Here is a 22,345-nt window from a genome sequence, read left to right on the forward strand (position 1 = left end):
CTCCCGCCCCAAACACTCGCCATGGAGTCGACGATGAGAAACCGGAAAGGCAAACGCGCGGATTCGACTGACTACCTGAAACACTGGCAGATGAGCTCAGCCTCCAAAGGCGATGCGAATGACAGTGAAGGCCGCGAGCGAAGACGAGAGGACTATGACAAGCTAGCAAATGAGTACGCTCTACCGCGGAGGCTCCTCTTCCTCCTACTTCTCCTACTTCTCCTACTTCTCTGCCATCGCGCTTCTATACCATGTAGCCCGCTGACGCCGTCGTCTAGCTTTTACGACAACTCTACCGACTTCTACCTTGAAGGGTGGGGCCAGTCCTTCCACTTCTGTCGGTACCCACGCGGTCGCGAGCCCATGCCACAGGCGATGGCTCGCCACGAGCATTATATGGCACACCGCCTAAACCTCGCCCCCAGCATGGCAGTGCTGGATGTTGGTTGCGGCATCGGCGGGCCAGCGAAGGAGATTGCGACTTTCGTGGGATGTAAGGTTGTAGGGTTGAATAACAATGACTATCAACTCGAGAAAGGACGCGAGATTGCGCAGAAGGAGGGAGTCGGCGGAGACGTGCTGGAGCTGGTCAAGGGGGATTTCATGGTACGTGTGTAGACGGTGGGTGGGGAGACCTAGGACAACAGGAAGCGGCTGACCTTTGCTGCTGCAGAAACTACCCTTTCCCGACAACACTTTCGATGCAGTCTATGTCATGGAAGCCACCGTCCACGCACCGTCGCTCGCATCCGCGTATGCCGAAATCTTTCGCGTCCTCAAGCCAGGCGGCCGTTTCGGCGTGTATGAATGGGTGATGATGGCCGATACGTTCGATCCTTCAAACCCACGGCACATCGCTCTTCGCCACGGAATGGAGCGCGGCAACGGTATCGCGTGCATTCGGACATCTGCGGAGGCTCAGGATGCTATGGGCAAAGCCGGCTTCGTGATCGAGGCAGCAGAAGATCTCGCTGACCACAAGGATCCTCTTCCGTGGTGGTACTTCTGTGCGGGAGACACGGAGTATGCGCAGGGGTGGGCGGATTGGGGAAGGGTTGCGAGGATGACGAGTGTTGGACGCGTGGTTCTGGATTTGGTTATTCGGGGGCTTGAGGTTGTGCGTGTGGCTAGGAAGGGAACGGCGAAGATGGCGAAGGAGATGATCCACGGTGGTGATTGCATCGCTGAGGCGGGGAGGAACAAATTGTTTACTCCTATGTTCCTCATGATTGGGTTAAAACCTAATCATGACGCTGACTTCCGGGAGGTCCGGGGCTGATGTGGGAAGGTTGGCCTCTACCAGCGAGTGATGTGGACGTGTTCGCCATCTTGAGCCATAAATATCGTAGGATTAATGACCACTGTGGACAGTAATTCGGTGCTTGCGTCGTGGAGACTAAAAGATGATCTTGAACAATGTCAAACACTTGGTGTCGTAAGTCCGCCGGAAACAAAGAAGGACCGCGGCGCGCTTTCTTGGCAGGGATCCTCCGAGTCCTCCGCACCAGTCCTCACTGCCCTTCTCAGGTCTCATCTCCTTTCTCGCTATTGAACGCGCTGTCTTCGCGGTGAGGATGCTTCTCTGAAAGCAGACCTCCATTATGAAGATCCAGCCGCCTCGACCATGGATCACTGGGGCGACCCTTGGGCAGACGATGCCGACGAGAAGACGCCGCCGAAGCAGGAGGTCACGACGCCCCCGCCGCCCACTCTAGCGCCTGCACCGGTGATATTGAACGGTTTTCTGGATGATGCGCAGTGGGGAAGCATTGAAGATGAGGGATTTGGAGCATGGGCGCGTTCCCCTAGGAAGCCGGGTTCTGGAAACGTAGCACATTCGGAGACGCGCGGCGATGCATTCGCGAGCTCAGCAACTTGGGATCGCGTTCCGGACGTGGCGCAAGATGTTTCTGAGGAGCATGGAGGAAGAGAGCCGGATCGAGGGAGCAATGAGTGGAGTGCTGTTGACACGAGCCCGGAGACGCATAGGGAGCAAGACAATGTAGTCTCAGAGACGTCCGATTCAGGGACTACGATACAACCCGATGATGCACCTGCGCGATCAGCGACCGACTTCGCCGATTCCTTGCACCCGGACGATGACCATTCCACGCGACCGTCTACGTCTCCTTCCGACATCAGCCATAACGAGACAACTACCGAGTCTCCGCGAACTTCCTTCGAAGACGAGCGAGCAGCCGAGAAGGCTCGGACGATAGATGAGGCTTCCATAAAAGAGGGGGAGGTCAAGGCGGTGGAAGAAGGTGAAGAGCCGGTCGTAGAGCCTTCGCCAGCTGCAAGCGAAGAAGCGGACGACGAATTCGGGGACTTCGAGGAGGATGGAGTACAAGGACCGGCTGCATCGCAGCTTCAGGTTGAATCCATACAGCAACCCCTAGCATCTCCTCGCTGGGGCCCCGAGGAGGACCCTGCAAGCGGTATTTCAGACAGCGAACCCAAACAGAAGTGGATCGCTTCCGTTCCGCCTCCCGTCAGCGGCGGATACTCGCTTGACCTAGAGCTACTGGCTCAGCTATTTCCGCCTGCAAAGCAACGGAAAGAGTTTGAAGATGCTCCGCATGATCCAGTCCACTCCACATCGGCTCGGAAAGCCTGGTACCGCCTCACACGGAGACAGACAATGCGAGAATTCAACAGCGGGAACGATGACGACAACTACATTCGGGTGACATGGAAGACCTCTAATATAAGGTCAGAAGTGAACAAGGTAGTGTCTAGATGGGCGAACGAGGATAGGATCGCAGGACGAGGACCAGGCGCAAGGGCGTCCTTCTACTGGGATTCTCCCGCACCTGTGGACCCTAGAGCACCGAACGCACACCTCCGGAAGAAGTCGTCGATCGCTGTGTCGAAGTCTATCCGGTCGGCGAAGCAGAATCTGCAGCCGCTATCGACTGATGTCCCCGCCGCGTTCAACTGGAGCTCTCCTTCGGCAGCGAACCTCCCCTCTCCACGCGATACGCCTGGCTTGCGGTCTACCTCGTCACCCTTGACAGGCAAGCATAGCGCTATCTCAAAGCTACAAAGACAAGAAGGCCGAGCTGTGTCTGTCGACCTTACTCCGCGGCCCAGGGCCTCAGCAACCCACAAGAGAACAGCAACAAGCACCGACTTTCTGACCGAGCTTACATCAACACTCTCGCCTCCCGCTTCGGAGCCAATTAAGCCAGCAGGACATGTAGACCCATGGGCACAGCTAGGCACCTTAGACACTAATCCATCTTCGAAACCCGAACCCGCAAACGCAGTAGACGATGATGACGACTGGGGTGAGATGGTGGAATCCCCCGCCGTCTCCACTGTGCAGACTCCCATAGCCACCCTCTCAGAACCATCAACGCGTGCCAACACGCTTTCGACGCCGTCCACGACACCAAAATCAGTGAGGTCCTCTCCGTTGCAGCCTCTTCCCCTTCCGAGCGGGTCTAAGCATGCGTCCCCTATCGTCCGCCTCAAAGGCACCGTGTCTCCGACCTCAGCCCTCTTCAAAGCGAACGCATTTGTACCGGCCAGTATAGAGGAAGGCCCTATAGGCCCGGGAATTTTGAAGGCAAGGAACAAGTCTACAGAGTCAACGCCAGAGAAGCCACGAGCTCAACCTCAGCCCACCATGGGAATCGAAGAGGTTTTGCAAGCGGAGCATTCAAATCCTGCGGCGCAGATCAAAAGCCCACCAGAGTCGCCAATCACGCAGACATCAGCTCCACTAGCAACAGGTGCCACCGAAGACGACGCGTTCTCCGCTTTCGAAACCTCCTTACCTCCTCCAGCACCCATCGAACCCTCAACACTAGCACCCGCACCACCATCATCACCACCACCGCCTCCCGCACCCACCGATGCGCCGCTATTCACTTGCCCACCAGAACCCGACTTCTCCATCTTCGAATCCTCTCTCCCTACCACGACCACACCAGCGCCTTCACCTCAACGTCAAACCGACCCCTCAGACCCGTGGTCTATTTTCGAAAGCACTAATCCTCCTTCCGCTCTGCCGGCCGAGCCCGAACCAGCACCCTTCGCGCGCGCGCCGCCCCGGCCCATGACGCCACCAGCGAAGCAGCCGCTAACAAGTGCGACAAGCTCCGCGCAGAGGAGAAAAGCGGAGGAAGATGAGATTATACGGGCGATTGTGGAGGCGTTGCCGGATTTGGGATATATGCTGCGGAGGTGAGGGTGCGCTTTGCATAGCAGCAGACTTGTACATGGTACATTGGTTATGAAGGAATTGTTGCATTGATGTATGGCGTTCTTCGAGTTGAGGATATTCATGGCGCCTGGTATGCTACGCTATACATGTTGCGCAGCTTCGGCGCTTTCAATGATCTATTTTCATGAGTTCAGTCCTCCTAATTATATCCCTACTACAGCGCTGTCGCCATTGCCTGGGTCGCGCTCGTGAAAAAAGATAATATTCTAACATTGGAACACACAAGGCTAACTAAATAGCAGTCGTTCAATGAGTTAATACCTATTGCCACCAAAATTATTTCTTTCCAACGTTCTTTTCCAGTTACATATCGGTTCCTGCACCATTTTAGAACCGATGACCGATGAATGCCAGAGAGAGCTAGCCGGTTCGAGCTTAGCGCATCGTTTCGTTGAGATCTCAGCGCCGCTACGTCAAGTCAAACGTCTTCCTTCCTCCCTTCTCACACCTCATGCACTGTCAGTCACTTTCATAACGCATGACTCCCGCCTGTCATCGATGTTCGGGACACGTCTCCCGAGCGGCGCGTTTTCGCACCGTGCGCCTCATTGAACGAACTAGTACGCACATTTTATAGCTGTCATTGCTCCACGTCTCCTGTCAAACAAATATGTCTCTCGTAGATCGATCCTAAGAGGCATACAAGCAACCTGTTCGCATGCCATCTAGATTTCTGAAATCGATGGAGTATTGTAGATGGCGTGTGCAATCTACTTATTCCCGCTCTGTGGCTGCGTCTGTATACTCACTGTACTTTTCGCGGGATCCTCTCTCTATCACCTTGCATTATAGATCTCATCTATCCCTTGTTCCATATTGTCTTGCCTATCTGATCGCACTGGAACCTTTCGCCTCGCATTGTACACGAACAATGGCTTTCAAGCATTGCCAGAGAACTATTGAGTGTCTTTGCAGCTACTCTTGGTTATCATTTGATCTGTAATTGTGATAGATGCCGTCGGCATCACTGCTCCATCTCCCATTTTGAAGGCCCATTCCATAGACTCCATTGTAAGTTCACACTCTTGAACCACCCCTAAACGCCAGCGACTCATTGTTGTTGAACAGATGATGTGCCTCTTAGCCGACAATTCCACTATCCAGGCACGTCGAAGTTAGAGCAGTAAGATATATAAGCTGTTCTGCTCATCCCTCAGGCTCTCTCACCACACAACAACACAACAACAAACCCCCCATCCAAGCAAGATCCGGTGCAAATCGGCTTTCTTGCCTTTGAGCCAAACACACACACACACCCCCAATAGAAACAGCTTCATCTACAGCAAGTATGTCTTCTCGTCGCTCCGGGCACTCTAGTCATCGCCATACCAACTCGGCTCGAACAGGTAGCTCTCCGTTCGGCGTCGAGAACTTCTTTGGCTCACATGGTCGTACGACCGTGAACCCGACGGCTTCCGGAACGCGTAGGTTTACCACTGGCCATCGTTCTCAGCGTCACGTCGGCGGATCTGGACGTTCTGCAGCGTTGGCGGGGCTCTATGGGCCGGGTGTGCAGTGCTATGACACTGAGGTTTCTGATGGGGCTTACACGTACTCAGATGATAGTTACTCCTCTTCAGAGGGTTATGGTAACGATACATACTTGACTGCCACGGGTGGCCCGAATGGTTCCGCATATGGGCAGCCTACGTCCTATAGCCAATCTGCTTCATACGCCCAACCTGCTTCGTACGCCCAACCTGCTTCGTACGCTCAACCGGCATCGTACGCTCAACCGGCCTCGTGCGGCCAACTGGCTATGTACGGTCAGCCTGCCCATTCGTCCTCGCACTCTCGTCGTCGTCGACGCACGCAGCGTGCAGGGACTCATGCTTCTGATTCGGCGCATACCATCCATACCCGTGGCGCCGAGCAAGAAATCGTGCCCGTCCCCGGCCGCGGTCCCCCTCAATCCGCAGGTACCTCCTCTGGTCCGGAGAACGGAGCTTGGAACCGGGTCGGTCGCGGCGGGACCTTCACCTACCGATGGGAGCGGGGCCACGAATGGGTAAATGTGACAATTAGTTCTGGCCGAGACTTTTCAGACTTTGGCGAACGGTAATCGTCGCTAGTAAGACGACGGCTGCGCCATAAGGCATTGAGGCTTGCTGAAAGGAGTCTGGAACAAAAACGTCAATTGGCGCCGGCCTGCGAGGCGGTTGGTCACATCGAATTGGCATCATTCTTTCATGACGGTAACTCATGAGGACCTCCAACGGTCACTCACATTCCCGCCCAATCTGTCACCCTCCTCTCCTCAAGAATAACCCCTCCGTATGTCACGACAGGGTCTATTATCCCGCTTAGTGGACTGCGAGTCTGCGAGCATGGAGTTTAGCACAATAGCATATAATGAAAAATCCGGCTTTCGCCAACAAAACGTAACCACATAAATCGATACTTTACTCAACAGATAGTTCGATTTCGAATAAGAACAGTCGAGGGAGAAGGAAATTCACCGCCTTACTGCTGTGAGTCCTTCCACCAATACAATAAACACATCCAGACGCTGGCTGCATTTCCTTAAATACCTCATTTCCACTAACTCCGGCAGCAACGACTTCCTGCCACATTGTGGAGATACTTTGCAGAAGCTCCTCACCTAACTATCCTGGTTGTGCAAGTCTGATAGTTGCTTCGAGCCTCACCGTCGAGTGAATCCGCCGGATTGAAGTACCTTGAATTGTTCTTCTACTTCGTTTTCACCCTCACACTATCTGTCGCGGCACACTTGCGCGCTAACTACGCAATTTGAGTCTCGTCGCATACATTCACCATGCCCGCGCCTCGTCATCGGAGCTTCAAGCATACACAACCTTAAACCACTTCCGCTCTCAGCGCCTCCTCGTCAGAGAACATGTTGTTCTACACAACCTCGTCTGCATTGCCTAAACAGCTCATATCCCCAGCAATGCTGCATATGGCGTATACGTCGCGACTCCTCAAAGCGGTACGCACTCATCGAGGCCCTTTCCCTCTGCGCTCATGTCCTCGTCACGGCTCTGCGGCTCCTATGCACCACCACGCATCTCCATCCGGTATGCTATTCTATGAGCCTCTGGATCAATCTCCGGCGGCAACGAATCCTTCGCCCTTGTCGAACACTCTCTTTTACGGCTTCCACGAGCAATACATCCCGACAGAGCATCCACAAATCGGTTCACTCCGATCCTCAGCGTACAGACGCCAAGCTTATGAATCATGTCGGTCCCAAAAAGCATCGGTGTTGCGATAATCTGGTGGATAATGGATATGCTTATTAGGCATGCGCATGCTGTCACTGGACCTTGTTCATCTGCCGGCAAAACCTCAAACCGCTAATCCGACCCCGACCGTCGTCCTTTGGGCGCCTTCGACTCCCGTCTTCGTGGAACGTCTCGTGCTTATCTCTCAGCTGGCCGCACCGGCGTTACTTGCCCAGGCTATCACCCACCCCTCGGTCTTCGTGACTCCCGCGTCATATCCGATCTTCCTGGCGAAACTGATTACAAGGCCAAGGATTCCAATGGCAACTCCATGGACGGTGTATTGCTCGAGAAGCTCGATGAGAACCACGACGACAAACAGTGTAATACTCCGGCGCCTCACGAGCCAACCGCTTAATGGAGATTTGTAACTCCGGTATGGCTCCCATCTATTCAAACTCCTCGTTTACACAATACATGATTAGTACGACGCAGATCCCGATTGACCCGTTTCGTAGACCAACTATAATATTTGAACGAACAGTGCAAAAGAAAATTACCGACATTTGCTCTCCGCTCCCGCTATTCTTCTATTGTCGCCATTTAAAATTGGCTCATAATATAAATATCTCGTCGCTGCCAATTTCACTTTCAACTGTAGCATCGTACCTATCACGCGCCTCCCTGAAATCGATTACTAAGCACAGTCATTCACTGAACTACCATTGTGTTTCAGGCACCGACAACCAATTAAAAGCTATTCCCTCGACGATATGTACGCAAAATGCCCCCTTTCCCTTAACCTGTAGGCCCCGCTAATTGCAAAGTGAGAGAGAATGCGGCCATGGGGCTTCTGCAAGCGTGATATGGTACCATATGACTCCTTCCTATCGCGACCAGGCAACAGGCTATTATTCCTGAGCATTTTCACTAGTATGTAATTCACGACCAGAAAGTGCTGCCTAGGCCTACGATGTAGATTTGACCCGCTCTTCTTTGCCTCGACCAACCTTATCATCGCGCACCCCGCCACCGCTTTGAACCAATCCTTAACCGGGCACAACCTAACTCGAGTCAGTCTGGCACCCACAAATTGAGACGAATCAGCACATCAAAGACTGTTTACTGCAGCGCCGTCATGGCTCCCTCCGACTCGAGGCGCGGCAGTGGCTCTCCCGAGCATGCATTCCCAACTCGAACAGAGAACACTAGCAGCGATTATAGTAGCCCGTCCTACACCAATTATCGGAACAGCCAGGGGTATGTGCCAATGGCGGCATACTCTCGCATGCGTCCACATCCCGCCCATACTCCCTATCCCGGAGTCCGTCGCGCCAGCCAGCCAATCGATATCCCTGGCGCTGGCGGTTTCACTCCCGCTACTCCCCGATTGCAGCCTGTTTACGGCGGAGCTTCACCTGTGGACGCTCCGCAACTGACCTCCCATCGAGCAGGTTCGAATAATCCATCGACTCCTCTCGTCCAGGTACCACCTCGGGCCAATGTGGCTTCTCGACCTCCATCTGGTGATCATGGGGATATGTTCTCTATGGACCCACACCCAGATGAAGGCGTAGGAGGAAAGCATCATATGCCCACGTTCGGGGGGCGACCCGCACCAGGAGCATTCGCGATTTATGATCCGGTGACTGGAGAGAGCAATGACGCGGGTCCTTTCCGACAACGGGGGCCGGTATATCGAGATGGAACGCCTATTTTCCCCCGCGACCATTATATGGTGCCAAAGAGTGATCATAGAGGCGAGGGTCCGCAGGGTCAAGCTGGAGCTCACGCTAGAGTGACGGATGGTAGACAGTGTTGTGGCGGAAAGGACAATAGGAAAGGGTGGCGAGGTCCTTCGACTTATTGAGTATGTCAAGGCAAGCCGCTCATAAGGATGAGTCATTCCTGGCAAGGAGCCTCGTCCGTGAGAGACAGTGATGGTGTGTATGGACATGGGATACCGGTCTTAGGAAAGCCTTGGCTGTGAGATAGAAATGTCGGCGTTCCATGTGGTGGTTTTCTCGGATTCGGTCCTATCAGCGGATGCTCCTTCGCAGGGAATTTGTAGATATCGTTGGTCAGATCCACGGAAAGCGGGATTGTGGGGCATCAAGCCCGGTTCATAGAGCACAGTTTGTGTATACCTATCAAGGCGTTCAACTTGAAAGCATCTTTCGTATCCAACTTTGTGAGTGATATCAATGATCTAATTTGGGACAGCTTCATCTCCCCTATGCTGTGTTGTCGCCACCCAAAGCCAAGATCCGTCCATATTGTGAAGTCGTTGACCTATGGTGAGATCTACGTCATTTCTGCGGAAATCTCAGTGAATGACTTCTTCTTAACCTCACTTTTGTCCGGTATGACGTGAATCCCGTATGGCCCAGCAACAGCTAGCATTTGTGCGTCGTGAAAGTAGGTCGGAAGCGAACACTTCCGGAATGTTCGCGGGCTCGTTTTCATAAACTGTGAAAACGATGCCACTAGCTGTCCATTGAAATATAAAGGACCGCCCATCGCCTTCATTAAGCTCAACCGCAGCACACCAACTCTTTGCAAGGCAACCTCAACCTAAGCGGGAGTTCTTATACAACTCTACACTTAGCTCACTCACCGCGGTAGTTCAACTCACTATGCGCCCCGACACAATCGTCGCAACTACTGGTCAATACCAGTCTCTCCGCGATATCGAGGCGGTTCCAGGATACCACCGTATTGTCTTGCAGAGCACCGGCCGCACTATCCACGCAATCCACCCGATCAATACCAAATACTTGAGGATGCTTGCCGACCCAGAGCTATTGGACTTGCTGTATGCATTAGTCGACCGACTACAGAACGAAGCTCTACCGGTTGATAGTACCGCTATAGCCATGGAGCCGACATTGGAGTTGGCCGACCAGTACCGTCGGCTTCGCTTCCTAATGAATGACAGCATGGACGTCGACGGAGGGAATGCTAGCGCAAACGGTGCTCATATCGCCGAGGAAGCTCTTCCGTCATCCGGCGGTGCTAGATCCCGACAACATGCTCGAGATCCACGGCAGTCATTGTCGTACGTCCTCAACACTGAACAGTATCAGCCTGTACGACCACGACGAGATGTTGTTGGTTCATCAGCCCGCAACGAGTCAGCTCCGCCTTCCAATCTCGTTTGTGATCTGGCCCCTCGCATTTTCGATTCGATCGCTGATGGTGAAGACGCTTCCGATTCCTCCGATAAGTCCGTTTCGGCGGCCGACTTTGACATTCTCTATGATAGTGTTCATTTCCAGCTTGCGGATCTGGAGCGTGATTTGCGGCGGAACTCTCCCGGTTCCCATACTTTCACCGAGATATTGAACATCGTCGCACTGGGCACAATTTCCTCGGCCCGTCGTGCGAACGAGGAGTCTCGTCGTTTGGCAACCGCCGCCCGCCATGCAGCTACCGATGCTCAGCGCTTGGTTGATGATGCTCGGCAAGTTGTCATGATCGCTCGACGCCCGGCCGCTGGAGCTGGATTACTTCGAAAGAATGCCGCTGGGCCTACTAATGAGGGTATCGCGGCAGCGTCACTATCGCAAACTCGAGAGCGTAACACTGTCCACATGCCCGCTCGGTTTGTCGACTCCAGGGTTCGTCCTACCTTCGAAGATGACGAAGAAGCTGAGAGCGATGCCGAGGATCTCGCCGCGCTTTTCTGCGACTCTTCTGGTACACCGGTTGGACGTGCTCCCTTCCCTGAGCTCTCTTTTCCAACCTCCGAGCTTAGGCGCCTCAGGCCGAATGACTCCGACTATCCCTCCGCCCGAGGTCCTCGCCTTAGCGATGGCTTCCATTCGGATCGACCTGGCGGCCATGGTCTTCCGTCCTCTCGACCTCTGCGGGCTGCATTCACCCGCCAGACCCCGGCTCCCAATGCGCGTGACACTCCACCCCAAGTCCGTGGACGTACACAACCCATCGATATGTCCGAGCGTCGTCGCCCATCGGGAACTCTGGGTACCTTTAATGCGTTACCCGTCCGGGGCAATAACATCTCCAGCTTTGCGTGGCATCCTACACATCCGGAGACATCTCCCTACACCCGTCGCTACTGAATGGAGGCGTCCGAGCCGTACTCGTCCTCCTCGAAGCCCAGGGATTCGGCGACGACGGCTTATGAGTGATGCTTCCGGCATAGGGCGCTTGTGTGGCAGTCACGACGTGGAGTCCCGCAGGCCGTGTTGTGAGTACATGTGTGGGTGAAGTCAGGTTTGCCCTCGGTTTGTCGACCCTTAATTATGCCTTTGCGACATGTAGAATTTTGCGGACAGACAAAGTGTTCAGGCTGGAATATTTGCTATGTCTTCGTTTAGGATTTCATGCGGAGGGTTCAGGAGTCCATGTGGCCTTGTAAGCGGCTCAATGGTGTAGCCCCGAATAGTAATAGTGCCATAGGAAAATCCAACAAGGTTCCCGCCACCACTCCTCTTCTTCTCCTCTTTCTCATCTATAATGCGGTCCCCCGCAATTGTTTTCTCTATGTGTTATCCGAGCCCCGCGCTGTCCCCTGTCCTACCGTGACGACTTGACGACGTTACCGCATGCTCAAGTGTCGGCAGTACCAAGAACAACGTACCACTTTTGATGAACTTCATGGATAGATTATCCCTCGCAAGGCAAACATTCAGTCATGTGCAGGGACAGGAAGCCAACTTAGGATCAAAATGTCGGTTCTTCGAGCTGTACGGTGTCTTGTTCAGGTCCTGACACTCCAAATGGTGTAGCAGTCCCTCCTCACACGAACAAGTGCACCAACCTATCACACTATTCTGTGATATGGACCCAAAAAATCCCCACGGATGCTGAGGGGTACTTATTATCGGTGCATTTCCTTTCAATTCTTTCAGCGCCAGCACTATTCCGTCCAAATCCTCTTCTCACCAAAATCAACAAACAATGCTTCTCTATCCCATTTGCCGCGCCACTATCGTGGCGGCCCTTCCTTTCCTCATCCATGCTTCTACTCTGAGCGATATCGTCGAGATGCCCTCCGTGAACATCACCATCGCATCCACCGCCTCTGCGGACTACTGCAATGTGCTGAACTCCCACTCAATTACAACACCCTCTTCAACACGGGACTTATTCTGACCAGCTTTTTAGATAGTACTCTGCGATCAGCCCAATTTCATGGGCGAACACTTTGGCATAAACGCTCCGTCTGGCCAGTGCGTTGATATTTTCGACAGTTGGCGGCGGTACGTGCCCAACGGCATCCGAAGTTTCTACATAGTCGGCGACGACTGCGCCTGTCAATTCTCTACTCATGGGCCCGGTGGGGCTCGCGATAGGGAATGTAAGGGCTCCTGGCCACTGGACACCACCTTGAGAAAGCCAGGGTTCCTGGACTTTAAAAATACGGTTTTGGACAGCTATAAGTGTTTCTCAGGGAGGGTGTGAGCTCCGGGTCTGGCAAGCGCAGTTCCGCCTGTTTCAAAAGAGATTGGCGGAGTGGAAAGGACGCTTTGACTATGAGCGTGTCAGTACTACTTCATTGGGGAAAAGTTTTCATTCAATCGCCTTCGTTCCTGCGTTTCTCCTTCCATCACGGCGCCCCACATAACTTCTATGCTCCGGACATGGCTGTATGAGCTCGGGAACGGTATTGAACGAATATATTTGCCAGTTCACATTAGCTTTTACATTCGGTCAAAAACACTTCACCCCGTCTGATACCCGTACTGTGTCACCGAAAGCCATTACCCGCGCCATCATTTCCGTGTCGTACCCGACGCTTCTGCGCAGGCAAACGCCCAAATGCCGTCCAACCCATCACGTGGTCACTGAAGTTTGCCTTCTATATGGGGACATAGCTTCCTCTTTAGCTCGCCCTCGTCCTCATCTTCACCCTTCTCGCCGGTAAAGCTACCGCGATGTTCCACCAAACAGTTTTCCTCGCGTTCCTAGCAGGTGTGCTGCCTCTCGCCCACGCTCTTCCGGCGGACGCCGCCGCCGATGCATCCGAGCAGCACTTCACCATACGCTCCGCCACTGACATGAAAACCTGCTCCGTATGCCCTTCCTTTCTGCTGAATACCTTGCTAATTCGCTAATCCCTCACATCCAGGTCACCCTCTTCGACCAGCCCTCTTACGTCGGAAAACAGGTCGGCGTCACCGCCCCAGCATCAATCTGTGTAACCGTCGACTACGTCTGGCTACCCAACGGTGTCCAGAGCATGTTCATCAAGAGCCCGGACTGCGTTTGTCGCGTCGGTCTGAATCCTGAGAATAGGCACTGTGCTGCGTTGAGGCCGGTGTACGGCATCAAGCCGCCTGGTTATGGGAACTTCAGCCAGTATCCTGTGCAGTGCTTTGCGTGTGAGTAAGACGAATATGGAAGCGACAGGTGGGATTGCACGTAAGAGAATGGGAGTGGCGAGCGTGAGGAGAACAGCTAAGTTAGCGTAGAAGCTAGGAGTGTAGCACGCATGCTTCGTTAGTTTCAAGATATCACGGTCGCACAAGTACACCAGCAAACGGTTGCTGGACCGTCTGCTGGACCTCTCGCTGGACCTTTCGCTGGACCCCTTTCTCCAAACAGTTAAACGCCGTGACGTCGACCCAAGAACTCTTATAAAGCGTTACCGGATCGCGTTGATCGCTTCGCACAGCACCTATCCTCTTTCAGACCAGTTAACCCGCCATCTTTCCACCATGAGGCTTCCCCATCTATCCATCATACCCACCGTAACCAGCCTTGCACTAAGCGGCACCCTCCTCGCGATGCCTACCCTAAATGAGCTCGAAAATACCGTCGGCGGCGTCGTCATCACAAGCAATAGCACCGGGAAACGTTGCGGCGTAAACCAGCCTCGCACTTCTTTCCCGTGAAAACCCTTCACTAACCCAAAATCCACAGGTTACCCTCTTCGACGGCCGCTTCTACGCCGGAGTTCCTTTTGTCATCAGCGCGCCCGCAGATGTGTGTATCGCTCTCGACCCAGAATGGCACATCGGCACCACGCAGAGCTTCAGGATCGACACCCCGGATTGCCACTGCAGGATGGGCTTATTCGTCCCGGGAAAATTAGACGGAGATCACTGCCACGATTTACAGCCGGAGTATGACTTTGGGGCGCCGGGATGGGATGATATAACTCAGTGGGTAGGAGGCGTGTTGTGGAGCTATGTCTGCACATGAAGAAGCGGTGGGAAGTGCGACTAATGAGCAAAGTTGAATTATGCATCGAGTGCCGTGCAGAAATGGCCGTGTTTCGCCTCAGAGTCATGGGTGTTGTCCCAGGACGCTGCCTTAGCAAGATTTTTCGCAATTTGTCAACTGGCGATTCTCTCTGCTCCGTTCCGCCATTTCGTTCTCTTTTCTCCTCCACCATAGGAAGGCGACGGCCATGACCACGGTTGTGAGAACCAGAGTGACGACCCAGTATAGCCATAGCCATGTGGAGTACACATGCTTGCTTGGATCGACGTTGAAGTCGAAGAAAGACGTGCTGAAAAAAGTCTGGCGCATGTCAGAGATTGGAACCTTCGCGCAAGCACTTGAGCAAGCACTCACAGCAGTAAAGGTCGCAGGTAGGAAAAGCATGGTGATGGCGGCGATGACGCGCATTACTGCGCTATCGCGAGAGGTGGCAATCCCGATTTCATGTGCGAGTGAGGAGTCGCGCTGAGCGATACCGCTGTAGACCTTGTGCGACATCTATCAGAACGAACTAGCGGAGGGTGTCAGACCGCACTCACAGTCTGAACCAGAGATTGTCCGCGTTTAGACAGGTACTCTGCTCTATCCTGAAGACCAGTATTCCATGAGCGCAAATGCGCGTGCGTGTCGATAAGCGTGCATCGAACTCGACTCGCTTCCTCCTCCATAACACCGTTCTTGATAGCTTGGAGGTAGTACTGCTCCGCCACCTCGTCGAGGAACTCGATCTGACGCGTCGTATTCGTGCACGTCCAAGCCATGTATGCCATGTTAGTCGTGATGCTTTGCACACGTTTCGACAACTCCACAAAATTTAGCTGCGTGACGTCCACTGCTACAGGATGATCATCCCTAACGCCCATCGTCTTCTCGCAGTCCTTGATCCGCCGGTGCCAGTAATTGAGGGAATCCTGCCGGCTGACGAGGTTGAATTGAACGAGGTAGGCGGGGATGAGGAAGAGCGTTGTTCGAGCAGCTCCTTGCTCTAACACCTCGGAAAATAGCCGATATCTCTCGTGTTCCAGGCCGTGCATGAAGGTATACATATGTCGACTCTTGAAGTGATACGTGAATGACGCGCCCACGGAGACACCCCTCTCGGCTCTGGGAATTGACTGGATGATGAAGCCTAAGCTGGTCAGTAAGGTTTACCTTGTTTATATTAGGAGGAACTGCTCACTGAGATATTCATCTCGAACGGCTTCGGGGGATGTTTGTAATTGGCTATCAGGAGTCTGAGGATAAGTTTTTGCCCGCATAGCTGTGTTGCGGAACAGCATTTCTGGGTATATCTTGGGGATCCTAGCATACGGAGCCATCTTCTCGAAAAGCGCTCGTTTCATTGGGATCGGGCCCATGGTCTTCGGATATTCGAACGGTTCCTTTTGACGAGAGTAACTGCGCGACTAATGAGTGGCAACCTTCCGTGCACGCGAGGTGGACTCACAAGAGTTTCAACGTTTCTGCAGTGGGCTCAGCTGTGTTCGGCTTTGCCCTAGCCTTACGGTTCTGCAATAAGTCAGCTGAAGGAGCGTAATGGATATGTAGCCACGCACTTCGAAATCATTGAGAACATATTCGTGTACCAACTGTTCCGTTAGCCGTCTCCTGGAGGAACCTTGACTAGAAACTTCAATGAGCTCGACCTGGCCACAAGCGTCGTTGAAGAATCCGGCCTGGTTTACGCCTAGACTAGGTATCAGCTCGGCCATGACTGAACCGTTGGTGACTATAAATCAAAGGAGCGGACCATTCCATCAACGAGCCATGACTGGGTGGTGTGTGTGAAAGTGTAGAGCTAGAAAGCATGGTGGGGGTGCGGCTGAAGACGGCCAGCCTGAAGAAAGGTGTCTCGCACAGGGATACGCTAACCGAGGAACAAGCCGCTGTGATTGGCTCCCTTCCGAAAGGCGCAGAGGGTGACACGGCAGGAGTTAGAGAGTACCCCCATATGCAATCCACACGAGATAGCTCGCCCTGGGGTAGCTCGTCCTGAGGTACTCTTTCTAATATATTCTAAAGCTCTTATCCTTCTAACCTGAACCTGACGCGGGATTGCTTATGTGGGTGCTCCTAGCTCCTGCTGGGTGACACCCTACTAGCAGAGGGCGACATCTTACTCTCATTCTTCCGACTATCACGCTATAGCTTACTCTTGAACTGCTCCTTCTTCTCCTTCTCCATATTCTCAACTACCTTCTCCACCTCCACAAACTGGTAATAGAACTGCAAGCTATCCGGGTTTGCGAGCGTACCGCTCGGCTTGATGATCCTCCCCGACACGATCTGCTTCACGGGCAGCTCGACTTTCTTCAAGTTGACAGTGGTCTGCATCTCGTCAGCCCCCATTCCCAGCCACTATTCGATCATGGGAACACGACTCACCGGTATATCCCAGGTCTGGAACACATACTTTGGAACATGTCTCTTACTCCTCTCCTCCCCAATCTTGCCCTTTACCTTTTCCACTAGATGGGGGGTGAAACGATGCTCCTCCCTCATCTTCAAGAACAGCAGAACATTCTCATCGCTGTCATGTGGTCTCCTCTGCCCTACGCACACACTGTCGGCCACCTCAGGGAAATGGGTCTCAATCACCGAGTAAATATCGCTCGACCCGAATCGTACTCCGCTCGGGTTCAGCACGCCGTCCGCTCGTCCGAGAAACAGCACCTGCCCAGTCACCGGATGGAACTGAATAAAGTCCCCATGCGTCCATACGCGTGGAAAGCGCGTATAGTATGCGCTTTGATAGCGCTCACCCGTCTCATCGCCCCAGAAGAAGACGGGCTGGTTAGGGAAGCTCGCAGTAGCCACAAGCTCGCCGGGCTCACCATGCGGCACCGCCCTCCCCGGACCATCCTCGATAGTGCTATCGTAGACTTCCATCTTGGTTCCTAGCGTGGGGCCCTGACAACCCCCCACATGCACCGGCTCGAGCGGATTCTCAATGCCAAAGCAGCCCGCTAAATCAGTCCCACCGCTTATATTACGCAAATGCACGGCGGGCGGGAACGCAGTGTCGTAAAACCATTCGAAGAGGGATTCGGATAGCACCATGCCTGTGGTGCAGACGGAGCGCAGGGAGGAGAGGTTGAAGATGCTACGGGGAACGACGTCTTGTTTCTGGAGTTCGTGGAGGAAGCGGGGTGAGGTACCGAAGTCGGTGACGCGCTGCTCTGCGAGGATAGAGAGGAAGGCCTGAGGAGAGGGCTGGAAGGGGGAGCCATCGTAGAGGACAGAGCGGCTGCCGTAGAGGAGGCACTGCACGCTTACGAGGTACATTATCCATCCAGTCTTCCACCAGCATCATCAGCATCTTCCTTTCTGTCTGGTTCCAATGAGTGGAATAGACTTACCGTAGTGTACTGCAATACTGTATCATTAGGCCCCAACTCCTTATGCAATCTCCCTTCCTTCATTACGCTAATCAGCACTCCACCCGTTGAATGCACAATACACTTCGGTATCCCCGTCGTGCCACTCGAATACACAATCAAAAAGGGGTCCCTAAACGCCACCCTTTCAAACGTTATCTTCTCATCTCCATGCGCGACCTTCAAAAAGCCATCGAGCGTCACCGCCCGCGGCACGCCATGCAGATCTGCGGGTTCGCCGGGAAACCTAGGCTGCACAACCACACTCTTGAACTCTGGCACGCCCTTCATACCCTCCACAATCTCTCTGATCTTGGGTCGGAGGTCGGTCGTTTTCCCGTTGTAGACGGCCCAATCGTCGACGAAGAGATACGCAGGTTTGATCTGCAGCAGTCGTTCCAGGATACCTTTCGTGCCCATATCGGTGGAGCTAGAACTGAACAAGCCCCCAATGCTCAAGATAGCCATAAAGCAGATAAACGTATCAAAGCTCGTGCTCGCCACAACCGCCACTCTATCCCCCTTCTTCACGCCCCTCGCTCGGAACGCATTCGCGAGCAGCCCAACTCTTTTCCGGACTTCGCCCCACGTCATATGCCGCACCTCCGTATTCCCCTCTCTTATCTCCGTCAGCGCAATCTTATCGTCCTCTTTATGCTGCGTCGTCCTCACAGACGGATTGTCGGGAGAAGGCGAGTACAAAACGTTCTCGGCGAAGTTGAGATGCGTGCCCCGGAACCAGTGCGGTATGCTATCCATCGGTGCCGTGATGTCAACCACCTCTTCATAATCGCCTTCGTATATCAAGCCCGCTGTGTCCCACATATCTTCCCAGAACTCTATGCGTCTATCGCCCACGCTCCAGTCGTACAGCTCTCGGAATGTCTGCATATTTAAGCCTCGTTTTTGGTTCGCGTTTTGCATAAACTGCCACATTGCTGTGGACTTGGGATCCGGATGCTCCCATAGTTTGCGGGGTATGGGATGGTCGGTTGATGCCATTGCTGCGCTGGACGGCGAGACTGAAGAGACGAAAAGGAGATAGAAGGGTGGACGAGGAGATAGTGGAGATTTATCAACTCGGACTTTTCGGTATCTATGCAGGTATCCGGCAATTGCAATGCGGGGATGCGGTCTATATGGGGCGTTTCTGATTGGCTGAAGACGCGGAAAAGCAACGAGACTTCAGACGAGAGGAACTTGCTTTGAGCAGGACGGAGAAGAAAGGTAGTAAATGATAGAGAAGATATCTCAAGTACTTACATTTGAGAGGCGTTACTCGCCGGCACCTCGGTGCAACGCCCTCCACATCTCACCCCGCAGCCGTGCCTGCCCCTCCTGTTCCGTCGCCGACCCAACATGGGAATTCCGACACCGGCGGAAAGCCCTGCCCTCACCTCCAACCGCGGTAAGTGCACCCGCTTACAAACCCGGTACCACTTCCCCTCCACTGCATCTCTCAGCCACGTGCACGCTCCATTCACCTTCCTTATGAACCGTTCCCAGCCCACGCAGCATCACCTGATTCCCACCCTATCGTCCTATCTTCACGACTCGCCAACTACCCTCATCAAACCCAAACGCCCGTCTCACGGAAAAATCGTCCCCGCTTGCGCAATCCACCCACGTGCCAAGAGGTCGGGAAGCCCGCAATATATACATGAAACGGCGATAGAATCCGCCATGTTGGCTGCCAGACTAGCTATTCTTTGATCAGGTTCAGGCTCTGCTTTGTTTCTATGTCTAGGTTGCGAGCATTATACCTAGGTATGCTTGTGGATGGATTACTTCTCCCTGGTTAATGGTTAAACCCTTCAGCGAACTTTCGTGTGGAAACGCTCGACCATTGTGATAGATGAATGTCTTGCACTATCTGGTAGCTAAGTGCGATTCATCGGGCAAGCACGAGCATCGCGACCTGGTATGGACGGGCAAGCCAAAACACCTCATGGAGATCGTACAGAGAAAGTTTCCCGAAGCGATACCACGCATGATCCCATAACCCCAATCCAATTGCATTCCCCCGGAGCTTCTCAATGCACAACACCCGCATGAGGCCCGTAGAACCCAAGTGGTGTCATCTACAGCTGTTCCTCGTCGCGGGCTTTGTCTGCCCAATATTGACGATCGTCTGGGCGTAATGCGCCCGGGAAAAGGGCTGGTAGTAAGGCCATCCCAACCCCTGGAGAGTACTCCTCAACGTCTTTTAGTAAGTCCATTGCTCTCTTCCCGCGAAATATCGTTATGTGCTGCTGCTCGAGGTGGAGTCCCAATGCAGCAGGCGAGCGAGGGGACCCCGCAACGATAGTATTCTGTAGCATTCCAACCGCGCCGACTGCGACAATGTACCATGTATGGGATTTCAAGCCGGAGACGGTAATCAGCAGAGCGGTCCATAGGAGGAGCAAGAGGGTCGAGACGACGACAGCCGAAACACCTCCCGTGTTATCGATTTCTGCAAAATCGGCTAGTTCGAATACCGTGCCCTCGTTCCTGATGATGAAGATGTATCTTGGTGCATTACCCGGTAGAAGCGCGTATGTTGCCTCGCGGGGCCGGCGCGCTCTGGATTTCGCAGTTCCACCCTGCGACCATTCGTGCAAGATGCCGGTACTGAACGCCAACAATGTGCCACACGCGGTGATGACCAAGATTTCCCATTCTCTATACAGCCCAGCTGGGATAGCAGCGATGCCGAGTTGCAGGATTGAAGTGGCGATTCCAGACATGAAAACCTTGTCCATGACCAGCTCTGCTTGGCCAGAGTCATTGTACTTCCTTGAGTCCAGATTATACACCCATATCTGCACCTGGAAGCGCGGGCGCAATGGTATACCATCGGGTCCAAGTTCAACGGTTTCTTCGCCAGTCGCTGCCCAGCCAGGCTAGTGCTTGGGGCTGCGTACGAGACGGCCGAGCAGCCACGACTGATTCTCGTACCGTCTACCAGTCTTTGGGTGGCATTGTATAAGTAACGACGGGCAGTCGGGATCTGGCATCACCTTCAGATGTCCGACAGCCGCAAGTAGCGCGCTGAAGGCATACGCGACCCAGCCGAAAGAGAAAGCTACGGGCCGAAAGTAACGCCCATGGAATTGGACGAAGGCTTTCAGGATGACGTCGCCCCCGACCAAGAGGAGCAGAGAGAAGATATCGCTGGGATTGGACCATTGCTGTCGGAGCTGGTTGGGCACGCTGTCGTCGGACTGCGAGGGGAGAGCCTGGGATAAAGCGGGCCTTGGGACTGTAGCGAGTCCTATTATCGCTGATGTAAGTGTAGACATTTCGCCGGAGAGTATGCTGAAGCGGTTGATAGCGTGAAGGTTAGAGGAGTATGGATTATAGTATAATTCAGCTGAGCGCAGTTTTATCTGTAGTGGGATTTTCAGCTCTTCTCAAAAGCCACACCTGCGGGGTAAGCCAGCCTTGTTCAAGTCTTGAGATAAGAACAAGACCCAGCGATTCGTTCTATTGGAGAAGAATTCAGGTCTACGAGCTGTGTGTACTATGACGGTGATTAGCTTGAAGTTCATGCCCAGGTGGAATTGTGAGGGTGGAATATTGGCAATGGGGGACACCGCATCCAGCCTCGCCTCTCCCACACGGATACTCAACAGATGCAGCCAGCCTCTGAGTCCCTCCAAGATATTTTGCTAAGCTCGTTTCGAAATAATAATAAAAATTCATGCTCTTCTTATGGGCATCGTGCGTGTAAAGACGTTGAAAGCTGCGTGGACCCTGAACGAGGACGCTAGCGGCACGCTAGCCGCGAACGTCCACGATATCCGCCATCCATCCCAACCTTCCGGATAGCGACTATTAGGCCATTATCTCTCTGGCATACGCGTTCTTGCGCAATTACCACTTCCTGCGTAGTCGTACTGTGGGTACGTACCCGTACCCATGCCAAGCCATCGGTAAGCCCTCACAACATCTACCTGAAACGACGACGATAACCGCCACTCTGGCCGCGGCTAGAACGACCCGCAATCGTTTCCCCGGGGTAGGATCGCTCCACTATTGTTTCTCCACCCAGGGTACAAGGGTACAAATGTTTCCCTGCTCCACTATTGTTTCTAAGCACCAGGGCAAGCGAATATGATCGTGTGAGAGCGGGGAGGTACCTGGGACGTGAGTATGGCGTAAGACTGCTAGCTACCGGGTGTATCATGTACTTGCGACCTGGTATGTAGTCTACGTTCCTTCCAGTCAGCCCCGGCCCCGGACCATAGTTGTAGTTAAGACATGTTTCTGCGAGTAGAATGCTAGCAAGCTGAAGAACCCGTGTTCGCACCGTAACACACGTAATCCCCCGCCATGCATGCATGCAGGTGGGCACTGCCTCGCTGACAGGTGGT

At 53.6% G+C, this 22,345-nt stretch overlaps 9 protein-coding genes across 9 annotated transcripts; 6 read left to right on the forward strand and 3 right to left on the reverse strand.

The window, feature by feature from the left end:
• Positions 1-36: 36 nt before the first annotated feature.
• BU26DRAFT_521520 (S-adenosyl-L-methionine-dependent methyltransferase) lies at positions 37-1,415 on the forward strand. Its single transcript, XM_033829553.1, has 2 exons — positions 37-606; positions 674-1,415. Exons 1-2 carry the CDS (start codon positions 91-93, stop codon positions 1,277-1,279), a joined length of 1,122 nt encoding a protein of 373 aa, XP_033681002.1. The 5' UTR covers positions 37-90; the 3' UTR covers positions 1,280-1,415.
• Positions 1,416-1,452: 37 nt separating this feature from the next.
• BU26DRAFT_521521 (uncharacterized protein) lies at positions 1,453-4,448 on the forward strand. Its single transcript, XM_033829554.1, has one exon. The coding sequence runs from the start codon at positions 1,625-1,627 to the stop codon at positions 4,193-4,195; it is 2,571 nt and encodes an 856-aa protein (XP_033681003.1). The 5' UTR covers positions 1,453-1,624; the 3' UTR covers positions 4,196-4,448.
• Positions 4,449-8,554: 4,106 nt separating this feature from the next.
• BU26DRAFT_507660 (uncharacterized protein) lies at positions 8,555-9,286 on the forward strand (the record flags this gene model as incomplete). Its single annotated transcript, XM_033827017.1, has 1 exon — positions 8,555-9,286. One exon carries the CDS (start codon positions 8,555-8,557, stop codon positions 9,284-9,286), a length of 732 nt encoding a protein of 243 aa, XP_033681004.1.
• A 766-nt stretch (positions 9,287-10,052) lies between these two features.
• Positions 10,053-11,501, forward strand: BU26DRAFT_507661 (uncharacterized protein; the record flags this gene model as incomplete). Its single annotated transcript, XM_033827018.1, has 1 exon — positions 10,053-11,501. The coding sequence occupies one exon, from the start codon at positions 10,053-10,055 to the stop codon at positions 11,499-11,501; it is 1,449 nt and encodes a 482-aa protein (XP_033681005.1).
• Positions 11,502-13,319: 1,818 nt separating this feature from the next.
• On the forward strand, positions 13,320-13,774 carry BU26DRAFT_507662 (uncharacterized protein; the record flags this gene model as incomplete). The annotated part of the gene is made up of 2 exons (XM_033827019.1): positions 13,320-13,457; positions 13,514-13,774. The coding sequence occupies 2 exons, from the start codon at positions 13,320-13,322 to the stop codon at positions 13,772-13,774; spliced, it is 399 nt and encodes a 132-aa protein (XP_033681006.1).
• Positions 13,775-14,102: 328 nt separating this feature from the next.
• On the forward strand, positions 14,103-14,589 carry BU26DRAFT_567517 (uncharacterized protein; the record flags this gene model as incomplete). The annotated part of the gene is made up of 2 exons (XM_033833663.1): positions 14,103-14,249; positions 14,308-14,589. The coding sequence occupies 2 exons, from the start codon at positions 14,103-14,105 to the stop codon at positions 14,587-14,589; spliced, it is 429 nt and encodes a 142-aa protein (XP_033681007.1).
• Positions 14,590-14,700: 111 nt separating this feature from the next.
• On the reverse strand, positions 14,701-16,403 carry BU26DRAFT_552995 (uncharacterized protein; the record flags this gene model as incomplete). Its single annotated transcript, XM_033832184.1, has 6 exons — positions 16,361-16,403; positions 16,167-16,297; positions 16,058-16,119; positions 15,791-16,008; positions 15,150-15,739; positions 14,701-15,108 (listed from the first exon to the last, which is right to left on the reverse strand). The coding sequence occupies exons 4-6, from the start codon at positions 15,966-15,968 to the stop codon at positions 14,701-14,703; spliced, it is 1,176 nt and encodes a 391-aa protein (XP_033681008.1). The 5' UTR covers positions 15,969-16,008; positions 16,058-16,119; positions 16,167-16,297; positions 16,361-16,403.
• A 218-nt stretch (positions 16,404-16,621) lies between these two features.
• BU26DRAFT_488804 (acetoacetate-CoA ligase) lies at positions 16,622-19,243 on the reverse strand. The gene is made up of 3 exons (XM_033825993.1): positions 17,970-19,243; positions 16,996-17,907; positions 16,622-16,938 (listed from the first exon to the last, which is right to left on the reverse strand). The coding sequence occupies exons 1-3, from the start codon at positions 18,987-18,989 to the stop codon at positions 16,753-16,755; spliced, it is 2,118 nt and encodes a 705-aa protein (XP_033681009.1). The 5' UTR covers positions 18,990-19,243; the 3' UTR covers positions 16,622-16,752.
• An 852-nt stretch (positions 19,244-20,095) lies between these two features.
• BU26DRAFT_383434 (uncharacterized protein) lies at positions 20,096-21,169 on the reverse strand (the record flags this gene model as incomplete). Its single annotated transcript, XM_033822599.1, has 2 exons — positions 20,096-20,872; positions 20,894-21,169. Coding segments are annotated over 2 exons (1,053 nt in total), but the record flags the coding sequence as incomplete, so codon positions are not given.
• Positions 21,170-22,345: the final 1,176 nt, after the last annotated feature.

This window comes from Trematosphaeria pertusa (assembly GCF_010094035.1).
Source record: "Trematosphaeria pertusa strain CBS 122368 unplaced genomic scaffold BU26scaffold_11, whole genome shotgun sequence".
Lineage (NCBI taxonomy): Eukaryota > Fungi > Ascomycota > Dothideomycetes > Pleosporales > Trematosphaeriaceae > Trematosphaeria > Trematosphaeria pertusa.